The sequence below is a fragment of the Macaca mulatta genome, chromosome 9 (assembly GCF_049350105.2).
Source record: "Macaca mulatta isolate MMU2019108-1 chromosome 9, T2T-MMU8v2.0, whole genome shotgun sequence".
Taxonomy (NCBI): Eukaryota; Metazoa; Chordata; class Mammalia; order Primates; family Cercopithecidae; genus Macaca; species Macaca mulatta.
In genome coordinates, this window is record NC_133414.1 from 60,269,813 (window position 1) to 60,292,791 (window position 22,979).

General features: G+C 45.6%; 1 protein-coding gene across 8 annotated transcripts in view; it reads right to left on the minus strand.

The window, feature by feature from the left end:
* Positions 1-22,979, minus strand: part of WDFY4 (WDFY family member 4) — a 295,693-nt gene that overhangs the window by 92,690 nt on the left and 180,024 nt on the right. For all 8 annotated transcript variants that reach the window (XM_077945551.1, XM_077945549.1, XM_077945550.1 and 5 more), the window contains 4 exons: positions 22,199-22,276; positions 16,222-16,428; positions 14,789-14,834; positions 12,741-12,907 (listed from right to left, as the gene is read on the minus strand). In XM_077945551.1, the coding sequence (XP_077801677.1) occupies positions 12,741-12,907; positions 14,789-14,834; positions 16,222-16,428; positions 22,199-22,276 (498 nt within the window). The remainder of the gene's footprint in view (positions 1-12,740; positions 12,908-14,788; positions 14,835-16,221; positions 16,429-22,198; positions 22,277-22,979) is intronic.

Sequence of the window (22,979 nt, forward strand, 5' to 3'; positions counted from 1 at the left end):
CCAGGTACAAGACATCCCTCAGTTACAGAGGAGAGGGAGCTTGTCCAGGGACCAGCTGGTACATGGTTGAGCCAGGACTAGAACTCAAATGTGCCTAGAACCACAAGTGCAAGACAGGTACTGCCATCTCTGCAAGGCCAAGGAAACATGTTCAGAAGATGCACAGTGATCTGCCCAGATCCCTCCTCTTGGACTGAGGTGAGCATTTCCCCTGTTGCTGGAAATGTTGGCAGTTCTCCAGAGTTGCCTTAGCTGAATACAGCCCCTGGCCCAAGGTCACATCCTCTTCCCAGGGGCAGTCTGTACCCAACAACTGGACAATGTAGAGTAGGAAGGCTTAGCCCCTCTGGCTCAATTCAAGAAAACTCTAAACAACCATCCCAAACCTATAGCTGCTCTGGAATCAGCTGAAGTCTTTGCTGAGACTACATTGTGGTTGTACTTCTCCATCGGCCCAGTCTTGCAATCCTCATTCCCAATCAACTTTCTCCATGCAGAACCTGACCTGTGATAATGTCTTGGTATGACCCAGAGTTCTGCATGTAGTAAAGACCAAGTGGGTCCTTACATAGTAAACCCTAAAAGAACAAGTGAGTGAATCAATAAATTCTAGAACATGAGAGCCTAAAGGGACCAAGAATAAGGCCAAGGCCAGCATTTTCTCATGGTAATTTTGTGCTAATTTCAGTTATACAAAAGCAGAATAGATATGCTTGGGAGAAAAAATACAAAAGAGGTTCCAGGAGATAAGACTCTCACTAAAGATCAGCTACCTACTAAGTGACACAGCCTGGGACTGAAGCAAAGCTCCCTGCTCACCTTTGGGAGCAATGACAAGGCCACAGTGGTGACACCTGGAGAGCAGACCCCGAAGACCAGTTCTCCAACTTTTGCACCAAATGGGATTAGTGAAAGCCAGAGCCAAGGGCAGAAAGCAAAGGTTCACTGAGGGTTTTGTTCCAAGATAAGTATTAATCACTATGATCCAGGACAAGTCAGGGCTGAGCTGTTCTTCCTAAAACAGCCGAGAGCCTCTGTTTCTGTAACCAAGGTTGGTGCAGGTAGCTGGCTTTCTTGGTCTATCCCGAATCTACTTTGTCAGGGGAGCTAGCCCTCCAGCCACCTTCCAGGCCAGGGTCCAAAGTGGATTCATTTCCAATTTCATTCATTCATCCAGGTGGTCATCTATTCAACAGTTACAGATTCAGCCTCTGTTTCATGGGAGGCACTGAACCAGGCTTTGGGAATAAGGTGGACAAGATATACAAGATCCTACCCTCATAGGGCTTAAAATCCAGTAGTGGGATTTTAAGCAACAGACTATTACAACCTGTGATACATGCTGAGAGAGAAAAACCAGAGTGATCATGACAAAGGCAGGGAGAAACTTGGCGAGAACACTTCTGTTCTTGGACACTATTCTTGGCGAGGACATAGACCCTGAAACTTGAAGGATGGAAACATGTAAGTTCTGGAAAAGCTTGGAGAAGAACATTTCAAGGAACGGGGACATCCAGTTAAGGGTCTAGAGGCAGGAAGGGCTGATTTGGAGAACAGAAAAGTGGTCAGTATGGCTGAGATGAAGTTGGAAAGTAGGAGTATCTCCATCATAGATAGTCTTAGGTACCTTAGCATGGCCATTGGGTTTTACTGTCATTGCAACAGAAAGTTGCGAGAGAGCTTGTTTCTAAAAGATGACACTGACTGCTGGGTGGAGATAGCATTAGAAAGGGTCAAGACTGAAAGGAGGGTGCCCTGTCATGTTGCTATTTCAGTGGTCTGGGATAGATGGCAGAATGCAGAAGGAAGGAAGTGGGTGTATCTAAACAAGAAGATGGAGAATTGACAGGAGCTGCTACTGGACTAACTGGAAAGAAAAAGAAGAAAAAGAAAAGAAAAGAGAAGAGAAGGACAGAAGGAAGGAAGGAAGGAAGGAAGGAAGGAAGGAAGGAAGGAAGGAAGGAAGGAAGGAAGGAAGGAAGGAAGAAAAGAAGGGAAGGGAAGAAAGAAGGAAGGGGGGAGGGGGAGGTGAGGGGAGGAGAGGGGAGGGGAGGAGAGGGAGGATGGATTAAGGATAAATGATAAATGTCTACTTTGGGACTTGAGTAACTGTGTGGCATTCCCAGGTTCTCTAGTAGTCTTCCCCAGGGGCAACCACTATTACCACTTTATCATACATTCATACAAAGAGATTGTATGAATACATTAGCATGTTTATACAGATTCTTTTTTATACAAAGAATATACTTATATGCTTACTGCTCTGCATCTAGACTTTTCTCTTAACAATTCATCTTAGATAATTTTCCAAATCATTTATTATAGAGCTGTCTAATTCTTATTAATAGTTGCGGACAATTCCCTTGAATGGATGTACTACAGTTTATTTGACCAGTCAGTGCTCTTTTGATCCAGGTTGCTTTAAAATGTTTTGATATAACAGGCAATGCTACAATTACCATCCTTGTAGGTAAGTCATTTTGAATACACAAGTAAATCTGAAGCATAAATTTCTATAAGGAGAATTGCAGGTCAAGGGTGTGGGCATTTTAAATTTAGGTAGCCATTGCTAGATTACCCTCCTGCAAGGTGACACTAATTTACACTCCCACCAGGACTATTAGGAAGATTATGTCAGGCTGCTTAAACTTTTTCTCCTGTTATACTTTTTCCCAGATGAGACTCAGAGACCCCATCCTCAGGTTCACATGATGAGATGATGTGGCTCTGCAGTGCCAGTCCTGGCCTATGTGCCTCCAAATCCTCTCGTCTGCCCGTGACACCAGGCCCCCACCACAGCCTCCATGGTGCCTGCACCAGGGTCTCAGAGCAGATGCCTATGATCTGGTGCTTCCCTTTGGGAAGACTTAAGTATCAACCAGAATAAGCCAAACCACAAGAAAAATGTCTGGTGAGACCTGGGTTAATAGCTTAAACATTGATTCTGCTAGAAAAGAAATGGCATTTTAAAAACTAGAAAATGAACCCAAGTGAACTATTACCTGCTTTTCCACTTAAATTAGCACTAGGAGGGCTCCATCCCTAAGTTTACTCATGATTAAGAAATCCCTTATGCCATGATTGTATTGATCACTTTAAAGAGTAGAACTTTTGCCTCATAAGTAGAGCTTTTTTAAGATCAGCTGAATGATATATTAGCACTCTTGATGGGTAAAATAACTAAGAAAGTAGCCACAACTAGCTCTGTGTATGATGACAAACAGGTTGTCCAGAAATCAACAAAATGCTGGAGCTAAAGTTAGAGGGTATCTTTGTTCATTTTCTGCTGCAATAACAGAATACCCCAGACTGGGTAATTTATAAACAGAAATGTTTATTTGGCTATTGGTTCTGGTGGCTAGGAAGTCCCAGAGCATGGCACTGGCATCTGGTGAGGGTCACCCCATGGTGGAAGAGCAGAAGCTGGAAGTGAGCATGCAAGACAGAGAGAGAAATGGGGCCAAACTTATCCTTTTTATCAGGATCCCATCCCATAATAACGAACCCATTCCTGCAATAATGGCATTAATCTATTCATGGGGTCGTGCTCTCATGGCCTAATCACTTCTTAAAGACCCCATCTCTTAATACTGTTACAATGGCAATTAAGTTTCCAACACAAGAATTTTGGGGGACATTCAAACCATAGCAGGGAGACAACAATCTAGTGGGACATTCAGTGGTAGCACACACCAGCACATTCTTCTAAAGTCAGGCCTCAGCGGTGCATCTATAAAGGGCAAGGTCAACTGGATGCTCTCTAAAGGTTTCTCTATCATTAGCAGTCTGCAACTTAGTGAAATACCCTGATTTTACAGGTAGGAAAACTGAGGTCCAGAGAAGTGACTGAAGGTACCCAGTAACAGAGCTGTCAATATATGCATTCCCTTATTTTTGTGTGTACGGTGAGTGAGTCTGCTGCAACGAAAGCTTTAGCCCTGCTCCCATTTATCATCTGCCCTCTTCCTACATCTCTGCTTGCCTCAACCTTGTTCTGAATACATTCTAATAGTATTAGCATATGGAATAAGTATTCTTATTTTTTAGAAAAACACAGGTTGCTGAGAAAAAGTCAAGTATCAAAAAGGCAAAAGGCTACATAAATTACATTATTTTGGCCACCTATGAGTTCTGGTATCTACGTTTTCATTCTTAAATGTGTTTAGATGGAAAATTCAGCCATACTAATAATCAAAGAAATGTATATTAAAACAATAAGGAGATGCTATCTATTTATACATATACATATATGTGTAGAGATATATCATCTCCTTATTGTTTTATATTTTATATATATACACATATATATTAATTTGGGAAATATGGAAAGGAATGTAATGATGCATGGATCTTTTTATGTAAGTACATCTCAGGTTGAGATGAGGAGCAGGGATGCCCCCTGGCTGCTTGCATGTGTCACTTCCACAGAGAGCCTGCAGACAGCCACACCTCCCATCTTTGCAGACTCAGAGGAGACCAGGTGGAAATGGCAATACTTTTGCTCTTGTTTGGTTGCACCAGCGAAATGTGAAACATATTACAAGTCCCAAGGACTGTTCAAAGCACAATACTCACCATAACCTGTGTTCACTAAGGACTGCTCATTGGCAACTGATTAAAATTGGAGCATATTTTTAGCCAGGATAGCTCTGAATATTGTAAAACTTGGACTCATGGATTTGGGCATTTATTTGAAAAGTTAGTCTGTATGAGAATCACCTGCACAACTTGATAAAATTCATATTCCCAGGTTACATCCCCAGACGTTTCAATTCAACAGGTGCAGAGTAGGGCCCTAGAATGTGAATTTTAATAAGCAACCCAGAAGATTCTGATGCAGATGATCTGAAGCCCATACACTAAGAAACTGACTATTGGGCACCAGCTAGGCTAAGAAAAAAAAAAGGTTTCATCTGGTGTCAGCATATTGCCCATAATTCACTCATCTACTTGTTCATTCATTTATTTAACAGGTACATATTAAATGTTTAGCATATGCCCCACACCCTGGGAGGCACAAAGGAAAATAAAACATGCCTTTAAGATGTTTACAACATAACAGGAAAGAGAGAGAGCAGGATATGAGCTCTCCCAGCACAGGGTGGGAGGAAAAGCACAGGTGCTCTGGGAACACACAGGAGTGTGCCTCACTCAGACTGAGATGGAAGAAGGGGCAGTGGTGACACCAGAGGAGTGGTTCCTGAGGAGGTGACTCCAAGGCTGGGGTTAGGAGTTACAAAGATAAAAACATGGGAGAAGCATTCCAAGGCACAAAGTCTTGAACCAGTTGGACATTTTGGAGATTATAGGTAGTTCTGTATAATTAAAAAGTCAGAAGCGTGTCTATGTGTATGTGTGCACGTGCACACATGTGTATGCATATGTGTGCATGTGTGTGTGCATGTGATTATGCACACATGCACGTACATGTGCATGTGGTTGCACATGTGAGTCTGTGCATACATGTGTGTGTGTTCATGTGCATGTGTAAGGATAAGGGAAGTTAGTCCAGGGAAACCATAAGGTCAGCTCTGGAATGGCCTTGTATATGAAGAATGCTAACCAGCATCTCAGAAATATTAAGTAGGAATGACATGTGTTGTTTGCATTTCAGAAAGTCATGGAGATTCAGGAATACAGGAAGTTACTGCATAGAAAGGTTGATACCCACCCCCACCTTCTACAAACAGCCTCAGCTAAAGATATCTGGGAGGAGCTTATAGAAGATGCCACTCTCTGCAGTCCAGAGGAAAATATCCCTTCCTTCGAATAGATCATTTCCACCAAGGTCAAATTCATATATTTATGAGTTTGTAAGAAAAAAAAACAGATGTTTAATTTTTCATGTAATCAAAGAACAATAACAAAAGCAAATCCTCACTTGAGGACTGACGTTGGACTGGTTCTGGAAGCTGTACAAGGGACGTCCCCAGCCACGTGGTAACTGACATGGGCCCATAATTAATATGCATTAAATCAGTCACTCCTCAAGTCAAACAGAGCTGTTTGCAGAGAAATGTGTTTGTGGTCCTGGGAATCATTAATCAATGATGCAGAGGTGGCACAGAATAATTGAATAATTACCATCCCAGGTATTGCTGGAGGCAACCAGAACTCCAACGTTCACACAAAGAAATGAGTTAAGCTTTTGCCACCCTAGCCTCGGCACCACCAGCATCCCCCAGGGCCAGGACAGTGCCTGCAGCTCCAGAGGCTTCTGCCAGAGGCATGCCTACCAGACGCCTGGGAAGCAGTCATGCCCTGGAAAGTCTCCTGTGCCATGTGTCCAGCAAAGGCAAGCACTTCTGAGACGATAGGGGGAGCAGGAGTGGGGACTGTGCTGTAGGAGCATGCACACAGTCCTGCCACGCCCCTATTGTGGGTATGTTTCACTTAGAAATTTAGAAAAAGCACAAAGCCCACAAAGTCTCACAATGACATCTGAATTACGGGAAGTCCCAGCTTATGAGACCAACACTTGCTACAAAATGCCTCAACATAGGCTAACCGTACCAGCCCGGGGAATGTAGAGGGTAACATACACACACACATCCCTTGCACAAACTTTCTATATATTTGCTTGAACATGTTCATGGGTCAACAATCAGTGCACTCATCCTCCTTTCCTTGGCCTCAAGTTCTTGTCCTTGACACAAAACCATAGTGGTCCAGGGATAAGGCCACAGTGGACCAGGGGCTAAGGCACATGCAGGAGGGCAGGGAGGTACCTGCTTGGCATGTTGCATCCCAGGCAGAGACGCCATGTTGGTGAGAGACCTGAAGGCCTGCCTGCACCAGCTTTAACCGGAACAGTTATAGAGAAAGCACATGGGGCCTGGAGCCACAACTCCAAGCCCAATAGGCTGGCTGCTGAGGGATAGGGTGCTGGAAAGGTTATGTAACTTGTTCAACACAGTAAGCTGGGAAGCAGTAGAGAGGGGACAAAAATACATGAACTGAGAATAAGAGAGATCTGAGGTCAACTCCTAGCAATTCCAATGAATAACCACCCTGGGCTCTGTTTTTGCCATCTTTATAATGGAAAGAATAAAGCCTCCTGATATGGTCTGGATGTTTTGTTCCAAATCTCATGTGGCCTTAAGTGTTGGAAGTGTGAGCTAGTGGGAGGTGTTTGAATGATGGAGGCAGATCCCTCATGAATGTCTTGGTGCTGTCCTCGCTGTAATGAATGAGTTCTCTGAGAGTTCAGCTGAGATCTGGTTATTTGAAAGAGCCTGGCCCCACCTCCCTCTCTCTCTTGCTGCCTCTCTCATTATGTGATGCGCTGGTTCTCATTTACCTTCCACCATTATTGGAATCTTCGTGAGGCCTCACCAGAAGCAGATGCCAGCACCATGTTTTGTGTACAGCCTGCGGACTGTGAGCCAACTAAACCTCTTCATTATAAATTACCCCATCTCAGGAATTCCTTTATAGCAACTCAAATGGACTAACACACCTGCCTCACAGGGCCATGGTGAGGCTGAATGAGACACTGCATGAAGATCGCACAAAGCAAGGGCTTCTGACATCTAGCTGTTGACATTTTGCTAAAATAATATTAATAACAACAAGCAAATAGCAGAATGAGGTTCTCAATCCAGCCTATGCACTTTGCCCTGTGCCAAGCTGCCCTCCTGGGCACAAATGACTGCTGCCTCCATGGTGGTGGTGATGTAGCAGCCTGCTCCAGTCCAGTCAAGCCCCTCCCTACCCCAGAGTGGGCTCCCCCATGACCCAGGTGCCCCTAGGACATGTCCTCCCTCAAGCTGGGTCCTGAGGCACGTGAGCAGACCCAGGCCTGGCTGCAGGTTGGCTCCCGTGGAGGACCTCCTGATTCCTGCTGCCCCATCAGGCTGAGCTCACCTGGTCTGCAGACTGTTCCCAAGCACTCACCCAATGTGTCAGGGAAGGAAGGGATGAGGAGGAAGCTAAGTCTCTCCCTGCCTTCAGAGAAACCATAGGCAGGCTCAGAAATCATCAGTCAGGCAATAAGAGGGGGCTGGGGTAGGCCCAGGGCATGGAGTCACCAGCTGTGCTCTGGGGTGGGAGTGTGCCGGGGACGGGTGCACCAGGACAGGCTCACCCAGGAGGCCTCCAGGCTGGGAGCCATGAGCGAATGGTCATGGGACTGCGTGGACCTGGCTGGTGGAGGTGTGAGGAGGAGGAGTGCCAGGCCACAGAGAGGCCCCGTATGTCTCACCAGACAGCCAAGACCCCACTCCACAGAGCTCTCTAGTCTAGAGCAGAAGGGCGCTCCTCTGGTTCGAGGATTTTTCTGATTCATGTGAATTCCTGGGGCCTGCTTTCTCATGTTCTTCCCTGCCTTGTGCTTTCAGTTTAGGGACCTCCTCGATTTCACCACACATCAGTCCAGGTCTCAACCCGGCAACTTCCCTCTTTCTCCCAAAACCTTGCATTTGGTTTGAGTGTTGGCACTCTGCAGGAACCCCATTCCAGCTAGTCAGGCCTCTCATGGGCTTCACTCTGACCCTCTGTCTCATCCTCCACCATCTCAGCGGGACAACCAGACCCATGGAGACCCCCAGAGTTTCCCATCTATCCAAGAACTCCCCACAGCATTTCCCCAAGACACATAGTTCCTTGCCTCACAGGAGCCTCAATCTTAACAGGATCCTTCATCCTTCCCTTGACAGGGCCCTTGGGTCATGCCATAGGTACCGGGGTTCTTCCAACACCCCTTCTTACTTCTAGGAGAGTGAGAACAAATCCTGTGGGACTATGAAAGGAACAGCAACATCTGCAGCATTAACAGCAGATGCCAGCGGCTGAGAGCTGCCTCCTCACAGGGTGCAGTCTTGGACAGAGACACAGCCCCACATCGATCTTTGCCACAAACTAGTGAGACCAGGAGTAGAACCCCATTCTAAAGATAATGGAAAGGAGGCTGCGGAATGGTTCTCTTACTCATTCAGTCACTAGGTCTGTAAGTGGGGGCAAGAGAATTAGAACTGGGCAGGGTTTGTATCCCCACCCCTGCCTATAGCCTCTACCCTCCCCTCATCAGGGAAGCTGCCCTGCCCCCACCTCTCCAGGCCTGCATCTCTGTGCCTGGTGATGACTGTCCACCAGGTGACATTTTCCTCAGGAGCAGGTGTGCCTGGTGGTTTGGCTTCACTGACCCTGGGGAAACTCAACTTGGGAGCCAGCTTTTCCCACAATTCCCCAAGAAGCCAGAGGCAGCAAGCATAGCCCTATAAAAAGCATAGAGACAACTCAGGCAAGGATGGATGCCCAGATAATGGCAAGGGTCTCCCTGCCCAGTCCTCTGGGCTGGGAGCCGACACTCACACAAGGTCCCCTGGTTGGCCCCTCCCTTCTGAAGGTACTGGCCACTGGGTGCTAAGTGGGAAGCAGGACAGCTCCTGCTCTCTCCCCTCCCCACAGCCCGCTGGGTTCCACATGCTCCTGCCTGCATATCCTGGGGATCCACACTGCCTCAGCAAACAGTGTGTGGCATTTCTGACAGCTTCCTACTGAGCCACGGGAAGGCCAAGGAAGACTGAAGCTTAAACAAAAGTCAGGGAGGGGCAGATGGGAGAGGATCACCTTCCTGGCTCTGTCCTGCTTCATAGGCTGGAAAGTCAGCCACCTGGGAGCTTCAGACCTTTCCCGCTCCCCCAGCAAGACTCCTGAGGAAAATGTCACCTGGTGAACAGTCAACAAAAACAAGACTCCCAGAGACAGGACAAGTGTCAAAGGCACCTGCGGGCTGCAAGAGACCGGGCTGGGACTCGCTCGGGTCCCTGACCACAAACTTCAGCCTAGCCAGGGTGAAAACTCTCAGGCCAGCCTTGGATGACTGAGGGAGTCAGGCCACCTGCAGAGGCTCTCCTGGGAGGCCAAGGACCCGCCCTGGGGGGCAGCAGCCTGAATGGTGCCAAAGTGGCAGGCTGTATTCCAGAGAAGTACCCAGGAGGCTGTCCCAACCAACACCCACACTGCTCTGAAGGGACTTTGCAGATAAAATCAAGGTTATGAATCAGCTGACCTTAAAACAAGGATGTGATCCTGGATTATCTGTGAGTTAGTGCCATCCCCTGTGCCCTAGGCAGCAGCAGCAGAGTTGGTCAGAGAGGTGATGTGGGGGGAGTGGGAGGCAAAGGAGGCAATAAGGATATGAAGGGTGAGAAGGATACCACCCGTTGCAGGAAATGAAAGAAGGAAGGGCCACAGAGCAAGGGAGTTGGGCACCCTGAGAAACAGATGCACCCCGGCAACCAGCAGGCAGGGAACAGGAGCTCGGACCTACAGAAGCGGGAACATGGATTCTGCCAGCACTGGAACGAGCTTGGAAAGGATGCCTTCCCAGAGCCTCCGGAAAGACATGCAAATGCCTTGGCTGCAGCCCTGTGAGGCTCTAGCAGAGAACCAGCTGAGCCCCGTTGTGCCCAGACTTTTGAGATAGTAAATGTGTGTTATGTTAAAATCACTACGTTTATGATCATTTCTTCTGGCAAAGATAGAAAGTGAATATAAAGTACTGCTATTGTTCTCTTATCAAAGCAATGAAAAGAACCAATATGGAGGCACCACATGATCAGGAAAGCAGGCAGGTGTAGCTGGGGCGTGATATCTGCTTACTATGGATTCTTTCTGACACAGTTCTCAGCCTTGCCACCGTAGACAATGTATAATGCCCGGCAGTAGCCCTGGCCTCTGCCCACTAGACACCAGGAGCATCCTCTCGCCCTGGCCATGGTAATTAAAAATGTCTCCAGACATTGGTAAGGGTTCCTTGTAGGGTAAAGTTCACCCCAGTTGAGAACTGCTGCTCCTTTAAGGGCATAAAGCAAAGAAAAGCTTTTATGGAAAGAAAGCATTGATGTCTTAGCTGTTTTTTCAATGGACAAGGTATTTACTAAATATCCATTTATCTATATGAGCATATTAATATATAGATATATCCCAACTGTTGTGACCTGCTGTTAGTCCTCAGCAACTGGATATTATGAATACACACTTATGTATACATGTGTGTTATATATTTTAATATCCATTTATAAAAATTTCACATAGTAGAGATATAATACTTCCATTATCAAAATAAAATGCACATGAATTCATCATGTCATTCATCAATGTTGACTTACTGGCTGCTCCAGGCATGCCTGTGGTCAGGCACCAGGGTTCCCTCCTGTATGGAGGATCCATAGTGACAGAGGCAGACAGGTGAAGCACTGAGGTCACTCTGTGTGCCAACAGCAAGGCAGGAGGTGATGCAGGGGGTGACACAGACAGTAACAAGGGAGAGGCCAGTTCTCCAGGTCTCAGAGCAGGGAGCAGTCAAGATCAGGTTCAGAGAGTCAGTTGCAGGGATCAAGTGCACAGGGCACTGCAGGTAGGCAAACCTGCATGAGGAGGCATCGTGGCTAGGTGTGATGCAGAGCTGGAAATATGCTCTGTGTCTGGAAGCTTTGGTTATGCAGGTGTAAGGACAGCATTGTTACAGGACTACATTGCTTGAACTGTGACCCAAATCTGAAAGCAGCAAAGCAATTTGCTGAAAGTTCTGCAACAGTCATTTGCTGACACCCCTCCCAGGTTTTCTGAGCTTGGGACCTACTCCTGGAGGTCCAGGCTCTCCCTCAGTCCCTGGGTCTTGGTTCAGATCCACTCTCATTCACCCTGGGGCCAGACTAGCCTCCAGCTCTCATGCATTTGTCTCTGTGTGTCTCCTGTGGCCCGCCACTCTCAGCCTGCTTGCGCCTCTGTGGGTATCTCCTTCACTTATATTCCTATGGAAAAGACTGATTCACCCAGAGACTCTGGGGTCCACCACGCCTTCAACCACCCAACCCCCAGAAAGAGAAAAGAACTCACCTTTGATGAGCACCTCTCCTATGCCCGGCTCTGAGCTAGTCCCTGTATTTCCACTGGCCCATTTAAGCCTGAGCAGAATGTTATCAGATGGTGGCCAGAACTCCACATTAAAGATAACAAAACTGAGACTGACAATGGTTAGGTGACATGAGGTTTAATATGTGGCCAAGTTGGGACTAGAACTCAGGCCGGTTCTACTCTAAGACACGTGCTTAGTCTTCCATTGCATTCTTAGACTTGGGGAAGAGGGTCCTTCTCTGGGGCCTCCCCAGCCAGGCCAAGAGGACACGCACATGAAGAGCGGGGCTCCACCAACCCAGCTCCAGGCACCCAGGATCTCGGGTTTCTCTGCTACCTCATCCCCAGCCTGCCTCCTGTGCCTGTACACTTCAACCCCAGGGCCACCCTTTTGAAGGTTAATGGTGCCACAGTATGCTTACTTCTAGGCTTCAGTGTGGACATATAGGTTGGGGTGTCCAAACACATGCACCCAAGACCCCTCAAGGTGTGGAACCTCTTAGGGTGGTCAGGCCACAGGGGACCAAGATGCTGAAGTGCAAGAAGGTCAAGAATTCTCAACTTGAAACTTGCCTCTCAGGTTGTTACGAAGGTCAAAGTAGGAAGTTAGAGTATTTTTCATTGAACAGTTTGTTAGCTTGAGGTATACCTTTTAAATATTTTGATGCAGGATGTATAGACTTCCCTTTGCACCCTTTCTCTGGGCCAGCATATTTAGAAATCTATCCCTTTTTCTCACTGATTATCTTGTTGAAAGTTTTCATAGCAAATGGAGATCTCATTTTCCACGTAAGAGACGAAAGCTTGGTTTTCTCCTGTCTGACAATCTTAACAAGCAACTTAAAAATCTTAAAGGATATTGCAATGGGGTATATTACCTTTTCTTTATCAAGAAGCTCTTGTAAAATAATTTGTCTTTCCCGACACAGTTCCAAGAAGTCTTCTGAGTGCAGACTTTCGTGTAAGGCTGGGAAGAAGGTCAGCTGGGTGCAGTCCACCCCCACCTCATCAGGCTCGCCCTCGGCCTCCCTCGGTGTCAGTTCATCTGCGGCAGCATAAAGGGACACGTGGTGTTGACAGGGGCTACCTGACATGGTAAGGGCTGGTACACAGCATGTGCCTACATCACTGAGGAGTAGCAAGGCTCCAGGGCTGAAGTGAAGAGCGTGGATCTCTCACCGTGCCACTCCGCTGCTTCTGGAAATGGACACCACACACCTGGGGCACCCCAGGGTGTGGTCAAAATATCTTCCAGTTGACTTATCCTGGAGGGCCCAGCTATGCCCAGGCCTACCTGTTCTGCTACTTCCAGTGGCCACAGGGCAACATTTCCAAATTCACCCTTGTTAGTAAAGCAACTCCCTAGAGGCTCAGCCAGGATTTGCTTTCTCTGAATTTCACTCCATTCACTCTTTGAATATTGCTATTTTTTCTCATGATAGAAACAATATCTTTTTATTGTAAAAAAAAAAAATCTTGGAAAGGACATGAAGCTGTAAGAAATAAAACAAATCTCACCCATGCACCCAGAGATAGTGCTAATAATAATAGCTCCCTTTCTCTGTGCCAGATACTTCTGATGACATTTTAAAATGTTGTCCCATCTAGGCTGGAGATATTTCATCCTCACTTGACAAATGGAAAAGCTGAAGCAGGCTGTACAAATTACTTTGTACAAGATCATATGGCTTCTAAGAACTAGAGGTAGAATCTGAATAAAGTCTCTCTGAGACAAGGGTCTAGTCTTTTCATCTCTAGTCTGTTTGGCTCCACTGTTTACAATTTGGTCCATTTACTTCCATTATCTTTTCTGTACTGGATGAATGAAAGCGTCTGCTGCTCACGCAAACCCTCACAGCTTTCCCCCATGCAGGGAGAGATGCATAGGAGAGGCATGGTGGAAAACCACAGGGCCTTTCCTTTCCTTTGGCTGAGCTCCCTACTCAGAGTGCATACTGGAAACACCACGGAGGCCCAGAGTCACAGAGGCCCAGGGGCTCTGCATACCAAGAATGAGAGGACACTGCAGCCCATGGCCATCGTTCACAAAAAATCAGTTCATGCTTTCCACCACTGCACTCTCTGCAACCCCCACCTCTGAGAGGTGGAGCAGGCAGGCAATCATTCCATGTGAGAGTTGTAGGGCTTGGGGTGGAGAGATGAGAGGCAAACAGTTATCACAATGTCATTGCACACTCTATGCCACAGTAAGACCCCAAATCACCTGGGGATCACAGCCCAAGATCCTCACTTCTGGGCTTGTGTTACTGCAGACAGGCAAGGTAGCAAGCTCAATACAAATCCATTAGTCAGGAAATGAGACGAGTTTGATCAGCACTAAGAAGTAGTCATTGGCCAGGTGTGCTGGCTCACGTCTGTAATCCTAGCACTCTGGGAGGCCAAGGCAGGCGGATCACTTGAGCTTGGGAGTTGGAGACTAGCCTGGGCAATGTGGCAAAACCCATCTCTACAAAAATTACAAACATTATCTGGGCATTGTGGTGTGTACCTGCAGTCCCAGCTACTCTGGAGGCTGAGGCAGGAGGATTGTGTGAGCCCAGGAGGTCGAGGCTGCATTGAGTTGTGATTATGCCACTGCACCCCAGCCTAGGTGACAGTGCAAGACCCTGTCTCAAAAATTGTTTGGGAACACTTTTAAGATCCCCCTGATATAGCAAATTGACAAGACTGTTTCTCCCCCAAAATTGTTATTGTTGCAACCTTAATAGAAAATGCTTCCCCTAACAAATGTCTAGGGCTAATATCGACTTGTCTTCTTTCTGGAAGCACAGTAACAATAAACCCCAGTGCTGGCTACAATAGCATTTTCCTCTTCTAAAATATTCATTTAATATCTTTAATAACATATTAAATAAAACCAATAATTAGCTTAATTATTAAAGGAAAAAATACATAAACTGAATACCTTGGTTTTCAGCATTTGTTTGAGAAATATTTTTGTCTTGGCTTTCCTGAAATAAGGATGGAACAAAGAAAAATTAAATCCCGGATACTACATACATGCTTCACCCGCCCCCAGTTCCACAGATTCACAAACACACACATGCATGTGACCCCTTCAAATTACGCAAGACTCAGATGCAAAGGGAGAGAAACACTAAATCCTAAAGGACCACAATAAAATGCAAGTATTAATGTTCCTGAGTCAAAGGGGAAAAAACCCACAATCTTCCATTAAGTAGGACTTACAGTAATTACCAAAGAAGAGGCCAAGATGGGATTAGATAGCATCCTGGATGTCTCTGTGTGGGATACCCTGGAGAGGGGACCAGGGGAGGTTTCAGGGCTGGACAGCCCCAGAGACCAGGCTTCATAGCCAGCCCTTGGCTTTGGCACCAGCACAGTGAGCAGGCTACTTATTTTATTTTATTTTATTTTATTTTTGCTTCTTATTCCTAAAAAATCTAGTGAGGGAAAATACTACAAACCACCAAGTGTTTATTGACAATACTTGGAAACTTTAAGTGTCTACTGAATAAATGAAATATAATTTTTTTCATTAGGTTTTACAAAGGATTTTTAGCACGAGTAAAAGATGCTGAGGTTACAGACCAGAGACTAAACTCAACATTGTTACTTGTGATGCATGCAGGAGAAAAAAATCCAGCATTCTGGTGTTTGGAAGGCTGCCTTTGAGGATATTTTAAATTATGGTCATTCAATACAGACATGAAAAACTATTGACAGATTTTCTGTATCTACTACCAAATGAATCCAACTGGCTTCCTGTCTTTTAAAAGGCAAAATAGGAGTTTGGCGACACAGTTCAAGCTTCATTACAGCAAACTCCCAGGGACTACCCAGATTCTGTTGCTTGGGAAGTCAGTGTTGTTTGGAATGAGTGGATCACTGGCTCAAAATTGCAGAAACAGTCAAGTTTGTGAGATTTTCGTTGTAAAACTTGTTATGGGATTTGAAGTAATGCTCATAGTAGTACGGGTTACAACTGCCCAATAACAAGTAACTTGTGCTAGCAGACAATAGTCATTCCCTGGCCCGTTCCAAACACTGGCATCCAGATGTTTCCACAGGACTTGTGTGGATTGCAGCACAGGGCTGTGTCTGCAGCATAGGTAAGAACCACTCATCCATTCAACACTCACTATTTATCCATTCTTTCAGGCTGTAGTTACAGTGTCCCTGCTATGTACCCAGGAGGGTTAGTGATGCTTTTCTCCTCTTAAATGACATTGAGAATAAATTTTGGGACTCTCCTACATTTAACTGCATGTGTTATCTTAGCCTGATATAAACAACATGTGATGGGGAAGCTCAGGAGGTGCTTTCCTATCAGGCCCTACCCGGAACCAGCACTGTCCCACTGCACCTGACTCCTACCTTGTGCCTTCCTGAGTTCAGGGCCTCCAGTGGAGACAAGCGTTTGATGCGTTTCCTCATTCGAGCTGGTCCTTCTCTCCAGTCGAGTTCCCATGGGGAACAGTGCGTGGTTTCTTCCCCCTGGCTCCACAAGCCCAGCTCCCCAAAAAGCTGCTCCTGGATCCTGGCCCAGGCTTTGGCTGCCTTGATGTTGCCACATTTTCGCCTCTGGGGAGCAGAAACAGAGTCACCCTGGATACATTTGCCTTATGGGCTTTATAGGCCTGGCCCCAAACCTCCTGGGGTGAATAGGCCAAGTCTCCCATGAATGTTTGAGAAAGATACCTTCTCTCTACACCCTCAGAATGTGTAGGGTGCCCACTGCAGCCAGGACTAGGAGGAAACAGTTGCTCAGCTTTAAGATCTCTTAATCCAAGTTAGGGGAGGAGAAAGCTGCCCGCCCTTTGTCCTTCAGAGCCATGAGGCTACTGGTGATGGGCAGAAAGCAACAGGTCTGGAAGGTCCTGTAGCTGCTCATCAGCATGGACTGGACAGCTATTTTACCAAATGGACATGAATCTCACTACAGTCCCACCCATCAAAACTGAGGCTGAATGTACTCTTTTTCCAGTTGCCTGGACTGGAATGGAGTGAGAATGAGAAGCCCTCAAGACAATTGGTTGATCTGAGCAAGTCACTCCCATCTCTGGATCTCAGAATCTCCAATGAAATGACAGACCTGGCCCGAATGATGTCTAAGGGCCTTTCCATGTTAATATCATAGATTCCAGAATGTTCAGAGATTCTAGAATATTATCAGGAGCTAAAACCTTTCATAGTAATGCAAACAATCTCATTTAATAGCTGTGAGATCCTCACAGTTTGCATCTGTGGTCTCTGACTGCCACACTTGCTACTAGAGTATGACTCAAACCTTTCTAACATTGATATTGCCAACCTGCATTTATAGATCACATTAAAGTTACATACATCACCTGTTAAAGAAACAGTTCAGTTCAGTTTGGACAGTAGAGTCAACTTTGCGGGATACACTTTTGCAATTATTCAAATATTTTATGGAATTTGTCCCAAATTTAATCTTTTCAGAAAATGAAAAGGTGAAATGCTAATGACAAGAAGCATAACATCATGAACAGAAAAGACACTCATTATCATGTGTTAGGCTGAGCCCTGCACCTGCTTTATCTCATTTCCTCTACCCAGTGGTACCACAAGTATTTTTGATCATCCCCATGATGATGCTAAGTCTGCAAAGGAGAAGTGCCTTCTCCAAAGCTAACAGGTGGCCAAACAGAGATTTAAACCTGGTCTGTTGGATTCCAAAGACTTCCTTGAGCATGGGAGCTAGATTCCTTTGCTGAGGGGCTATTATTTTATGAGCTCATGGTTTCTGCTAGCATTTCTAGAAAACTGGAAGACTTATAGATGTAGGCCTTGCAAATCTTGGCCGTTTTAAATGAGTAAATTGTTCTCAGAACTTGTTGGAGGCATTCCCATTAAAGTATGGCTTTGGGGTGGGGGATAGTGCCCAGCAGGTGGTTTCTGGCATCTGATGGACCTGATCATCCATCATGTTTCTGTGAATCACCAGCAGTTCAATCTGGAGGATCTTCAACTTCCTCATCAGTCAACTGTGGTTAACAATAGTACCATAATAATAATCATGGGCTTCTAGAATGATTAAGCGGGACAATATTTTCAAGAGCTTAATATGGTACCTTACTCAGCTTAAGTAGTCAGTGTTATCACTGTGAATGAACCTAATCCTATTTCAAAACAAGATCATTTTCTTTCTCTACAGTTATTGAATTCATATCCCAAACAGTGCTAGTATTTTATGTAGTACTCCAATTGGTTAATAAGAAACTCCAAGATGTACATTGCAGTGCATGCCTCTAATCCCAGCGCTTTCAGAGGCGAAGGTGGGAGAATTTCTTGAGGTCAGAAGTTCAAGACCAGCCTGGGCAACATAGCAAGACCCAGTCTCTACAAAAAATTAAAGAAATAACTGGGCATGTTAGTGCACGACTGTACTCTCAGCTATTTGGGAGGCTGAGGCAGGAGGATCTCTTGAGCCCAGGAGTTCAAGGCTTCCGTGGGCTATGCTACACGACTGTACTCCAGCCTGGGCAACAAAATAAGAACCTCCCTGTCCCCCCCCCACCCCCAAAAAAGAAAAAAGGCCACCAGAAAAAGAATGATTATCCAAAGCTTTTTACAGAGACTTGGTCACATGGAATGAACACTTGTTTGGAAGAAATATTTCAGTTTCCTGGAGATTGCGGTGACATTTGTACATTTGCATTTGTAGTAACATACGGAGCGTCATGGAGGATGAATAATCCCAAGCTATTGGGTTGTCCAGCCTTGGATTCAACTTAGTTTTTTAGGAACACATATCCATGCCAAGTCTCCACACATGCAGCCTGGAGATGCACAGCTGCCTGGGTCTTCTGCACAGAGCACACATGTTGTCTTGAATATCTATAGTCAGACAATGGTGTGATCCCTGAGAGAGATGTGATTATTTAGTCCATGATAGCAAGTTACATGTGACCCAGGGCAGAGGATGTCAGATGAGTAAATAGCAAAAGTCCTGAGTTTCCACATCTGCAAAGGTGCTCTGAAATGCCCATGTTTCTGCATAGTGTAAGGCCCTCTTTCTATTCAAACTGCAAGTGGGCCAAATGACACATTTAAGGCCCACACACTCACAGGCAGGGATTGTGTTATGCTGGGGGACAACTACAATTTCTTTCTTTTTTTTTTTTTTCAGAGACAAGATCTTTTTCTGTCACACAGGCTAGAAGGCTAGAAAGCAGTGGCATGGTCATAGCTCACTGTAACCTCCAACTCCCGGGATGAAGCAATCTTCCCACCCCAGCATCCTGAGTACCTGGGACTAAAGGTATCACTATACTTGGCTAATGTCTTTTTAACTACTTTTTTTTTAGAGATGGGATCTTGCAATGTTGCCTAGTCTGGCCTTGAACTCCTGGAATCAAACAATCCTCCTGCCTAGCATCCCAAAGCACTGGGATTACAGGCATGAGCCACCGTACTTGCCCAGTTATGATTTTCAAATCACAGCAACCCTTGGGTAGCAACACTTAGATTAACCTTTGAAAACCCAGCCCTTCCCTACTTTCAGTCCCTGCTACTTCAATGGGGTTTGCTGGGCTTCGAAAATGAACACTTCACCCTAGTCTCTTTAATCCAAGTTGTTATGAATGGTTACCAGATGGGCCAACTGGCACCACCCCCTAGGGCTGGGAATGGCACCCTCAGGAGCCCACACAGAAGAAGCAGAGCACGGAACTTGATCCAGCGCTGCTTGAAGCCTGCGTTTCCCTGCATTCTTCAGTAAAACAAAACTTTTTTGTTGCCTAAGGCAGTCTGAGTTGAGTTTCCAATATTTGTATCTGAGAGAGCTGTGATAAATACGCAATGAGTAGATAGAGACCAAACAAGAAAAGGAAACTAGAGGCCCTAGAAGAAAGTGGGACAGAAGACAGTGGCCATTTCTGGGTTGTCAGGCATCTCACAAGGAACTCCAACCAATAAAGACTGTGTAGGCAGGATAAGTCATTTCTGCAAATTATAATGAAGATTCAACATAAGAACTGGATGGCCTAAGTATGTAACAGACAGAGCAAGAGAGGCTGGGCCACAGAGAAGAGAACGCAACTAACGTGGACAAGGCAAAGGGGAATCTGAAGAGGGCCAGACTGTAGAGGCAACTTTTTGCCAGAACTTCTGGATCAAAAAAAAATTTGGCTGATTAACTATTTGAATTGCAAGGTTTGCTGTTGATATAATAATGGGATATAATGATGCTGGGGTTAACTTCCAGGGCACTAGGCAATGATGCCTTGTTATGCTGGGGGCTGCTGCCATCTCCAGTCACCTCTCAGTTGTGGGTAAAGTGCCTGTTTAGAAAAGTCTGGCATGATGTGCTACTGGCCACCCTGTGGGCAGGGGCCCCTGAATCTCCCCTTCTTAGGAGGGCCTCACTGGGTACACCTGGGAGAAGCTGTCCTCAAAGGACGTGGCAGATTTTTTAAGCCTAATCTCTGTCCAGAGTTTGGATGTGACTTTTCTGGAAGTGGAATGGGCCTTTGTTGGGAAAGCATACTACCCCTTAAAAAAGCAGGGCAATGGTCCACATCCCATTATCTATGGCAGATGTTATTATAGCTGCATTCTTTCAAATATCAAAACAACCTGTCTTAAATATTTAAATACTTGGAAAGTATCCTTGTGGATTAGCTTCCAAATGCTGATTTTCTGAAAAATACCTCAATCAACAGGAAAATTGCACAATTTATTCAAGTCCTTTCTGAACTCCAGTCAGGCCCTGCTGCTGAAGATGAGACAGGCTAACCTTCCAGGTGGCTAGATCCCTTCATTCTGGGCTTGAAGCCTCTGCTGAGGGAGTCCCATCCTTCCCACACGAGCCTATAATCTCACAAATTTCAACAGAATTTCACAAAGTACCCCAGGGCACCTCTCCTGGCCATAACTGTATCTCCCAGACTCTTCTAACCATTGGAGCAGAAATGGTTGCACTCTAGACCAGATGTAGATTAGGAAGTTTAGATAAACCACATCCTCTGTCTCAAAATTGTGCAGTGGTGATGAGGATGTCCACCAATAAAGGATGCAATCTTACAAGATTCATCTTATTTCCGCCTCAGTGGCAATTAAATTTATCAGCCATATTGCTAGTTCTGAGTGAAACCTGCCAATCCACGTGGTGAGTCATTCATGTGCAGTGGTCTGTCCAGTAGGCACAGATGATACCCAAATAAGCCAGCAAGGCACCCTACTCAGTTGTGCAGCACAGTCAGCACTGTTGGAGTGAGGTAGATGCCCACAGAGAAAACCCTTGTCCAACCAGAGGGTCTGTGAAAGACCAGCTTGTGCACTCAGAAAAACTAGACATGCCTGCTGATCCCTCTGACTATCACAGCCATGATCACGTCCTGTACACACCAAACCTCCTTTCTCACAAGTGTCGTGTCTGATAAGCTGCTGCTCCCATCACTCAGGAGAGCCTGGGAGGCTACATTGCTAAGCTGTGTGCTTCTCGGGTTCAGGCTGCACATCTGTGAATGGGGCATGTTGTGGGCTTCTATGGGGGAAGTTAGACAAGGCAACTCAGCTTCAGATGATTAGTGCCTCTTCTGTTTCCTGGCACTGGGCACCATGTTTAAGCCTTCCTGATCTGCGGCCCACCCAGGGCACACTAATGGCTCCTTACACCCCATCGCTACTTTCCCCATAGTAGAACATCCTATCATTGAGCTCATCACCATGTTTTGTGGGCATTTCTTTACTCTGGGTTTCATCTATAAGTTTCAAAAACCTTAAAGACACAGGAGTATCATAATCTGTGCATTTTTTTTTATACCTCACACTGACTCTGGGACAAAGAAATTGCTGGGTAAATAACATTTCAACAGGGTTTTAAGACTGTATGTTGTGTTCTATTTTTAGCAATATGTTAAATTTTTATTAATAACAGTAACACCAAATAAAAATAAACTTCTTAGCTATTCTATAACCACACATGGAGTATCCATTCTCTCTCAGCCACAGTCTGGGTGCTTCACACTTTCTCTTAAATCTTCACAGGTAGGAAGACTTATTCCAGCTTAGAGATGAGCACACGGAGGCTCAGACCCCCAGCATAGAAAGGGACAGATTTAGAATTCAAGTAAGTCTCTGACTGGCATGACAGCCAGTCTTCTTTGCCTAGATTGTACAGCAGTCAGGCCTAGATAGCTACTTTAAATATCCAAGACTGCCCTTGTCAGGGGCAACCCATTGCATTTAGGATAAAATGCAAAACCCCAATGTGGTGCAAGCCTGGTGGGCAATTCAGAACTTAAACCAAAGCCCCTTCTGATTATTTATCAGGTTCAAGGTAGATTCCAGCTTACTGTATAGAGAAAGCCTATGTTTGGTTTCTTACTTGCACATGGTCTTTGTATAAAGATGCATATAGCTCTTGTCCTCTTCTTCTGTAGTTCTCTATACATGACACAAAATCCTGGAGAAAGGAGAAAACAAGTCACAGCTTAATGATAGTTGTGATTTTATTTTAGTTTTATTTTTTGAGACAGTCTCACTCTGTCACCTAGGATGGAGTGCAGTGGCATAATCTTGGCTCACTACAACCTCTGCCTCACAGGTTCAAGCGATTCTCCTGCCTCAGCCTCCAGGTAGCTGGGATTTCAGGCGCCCGCCACCATGCCTGGCTAATTTTTGTATTTTTAGTAGAGACAGGTTTCACCATGTTGGCCAGGCTGGTCTTGAACTCCTGCCCTCAGGTGATCCACCTGCCTCAGCCTCCCAAAGTGCTGGGATTACAAGCATGAGTGATAGCTGTGATTTTAGATAAGAACTTCTCTATACTGACCAATTGACAGAGGAAATAGTGGTTACAGAATTTGTTGGTCAAATGAGATTCATATAAATACAGATGTCACCTATGCTGACACACTCACATAGGAATACATTCACATACGTGTTTATGAGTTGCTTTCTATCTCCATCTATGATGAACTAGCTTGCAGTAGCTCAACCTTCCTCCTAACAATGACTGAAAAGACCTAGATTTGAACAATCTGCTTTAAGACAGCAGAGCGCTACCAAGAGAGCTGAGATTTGAGGAGCCAAGATTCTGAAGAGGAATTCACTGAGGTGTGCCCAACGTTTATGTTTTTTATATATTTTTGGACCTTGAGATATAT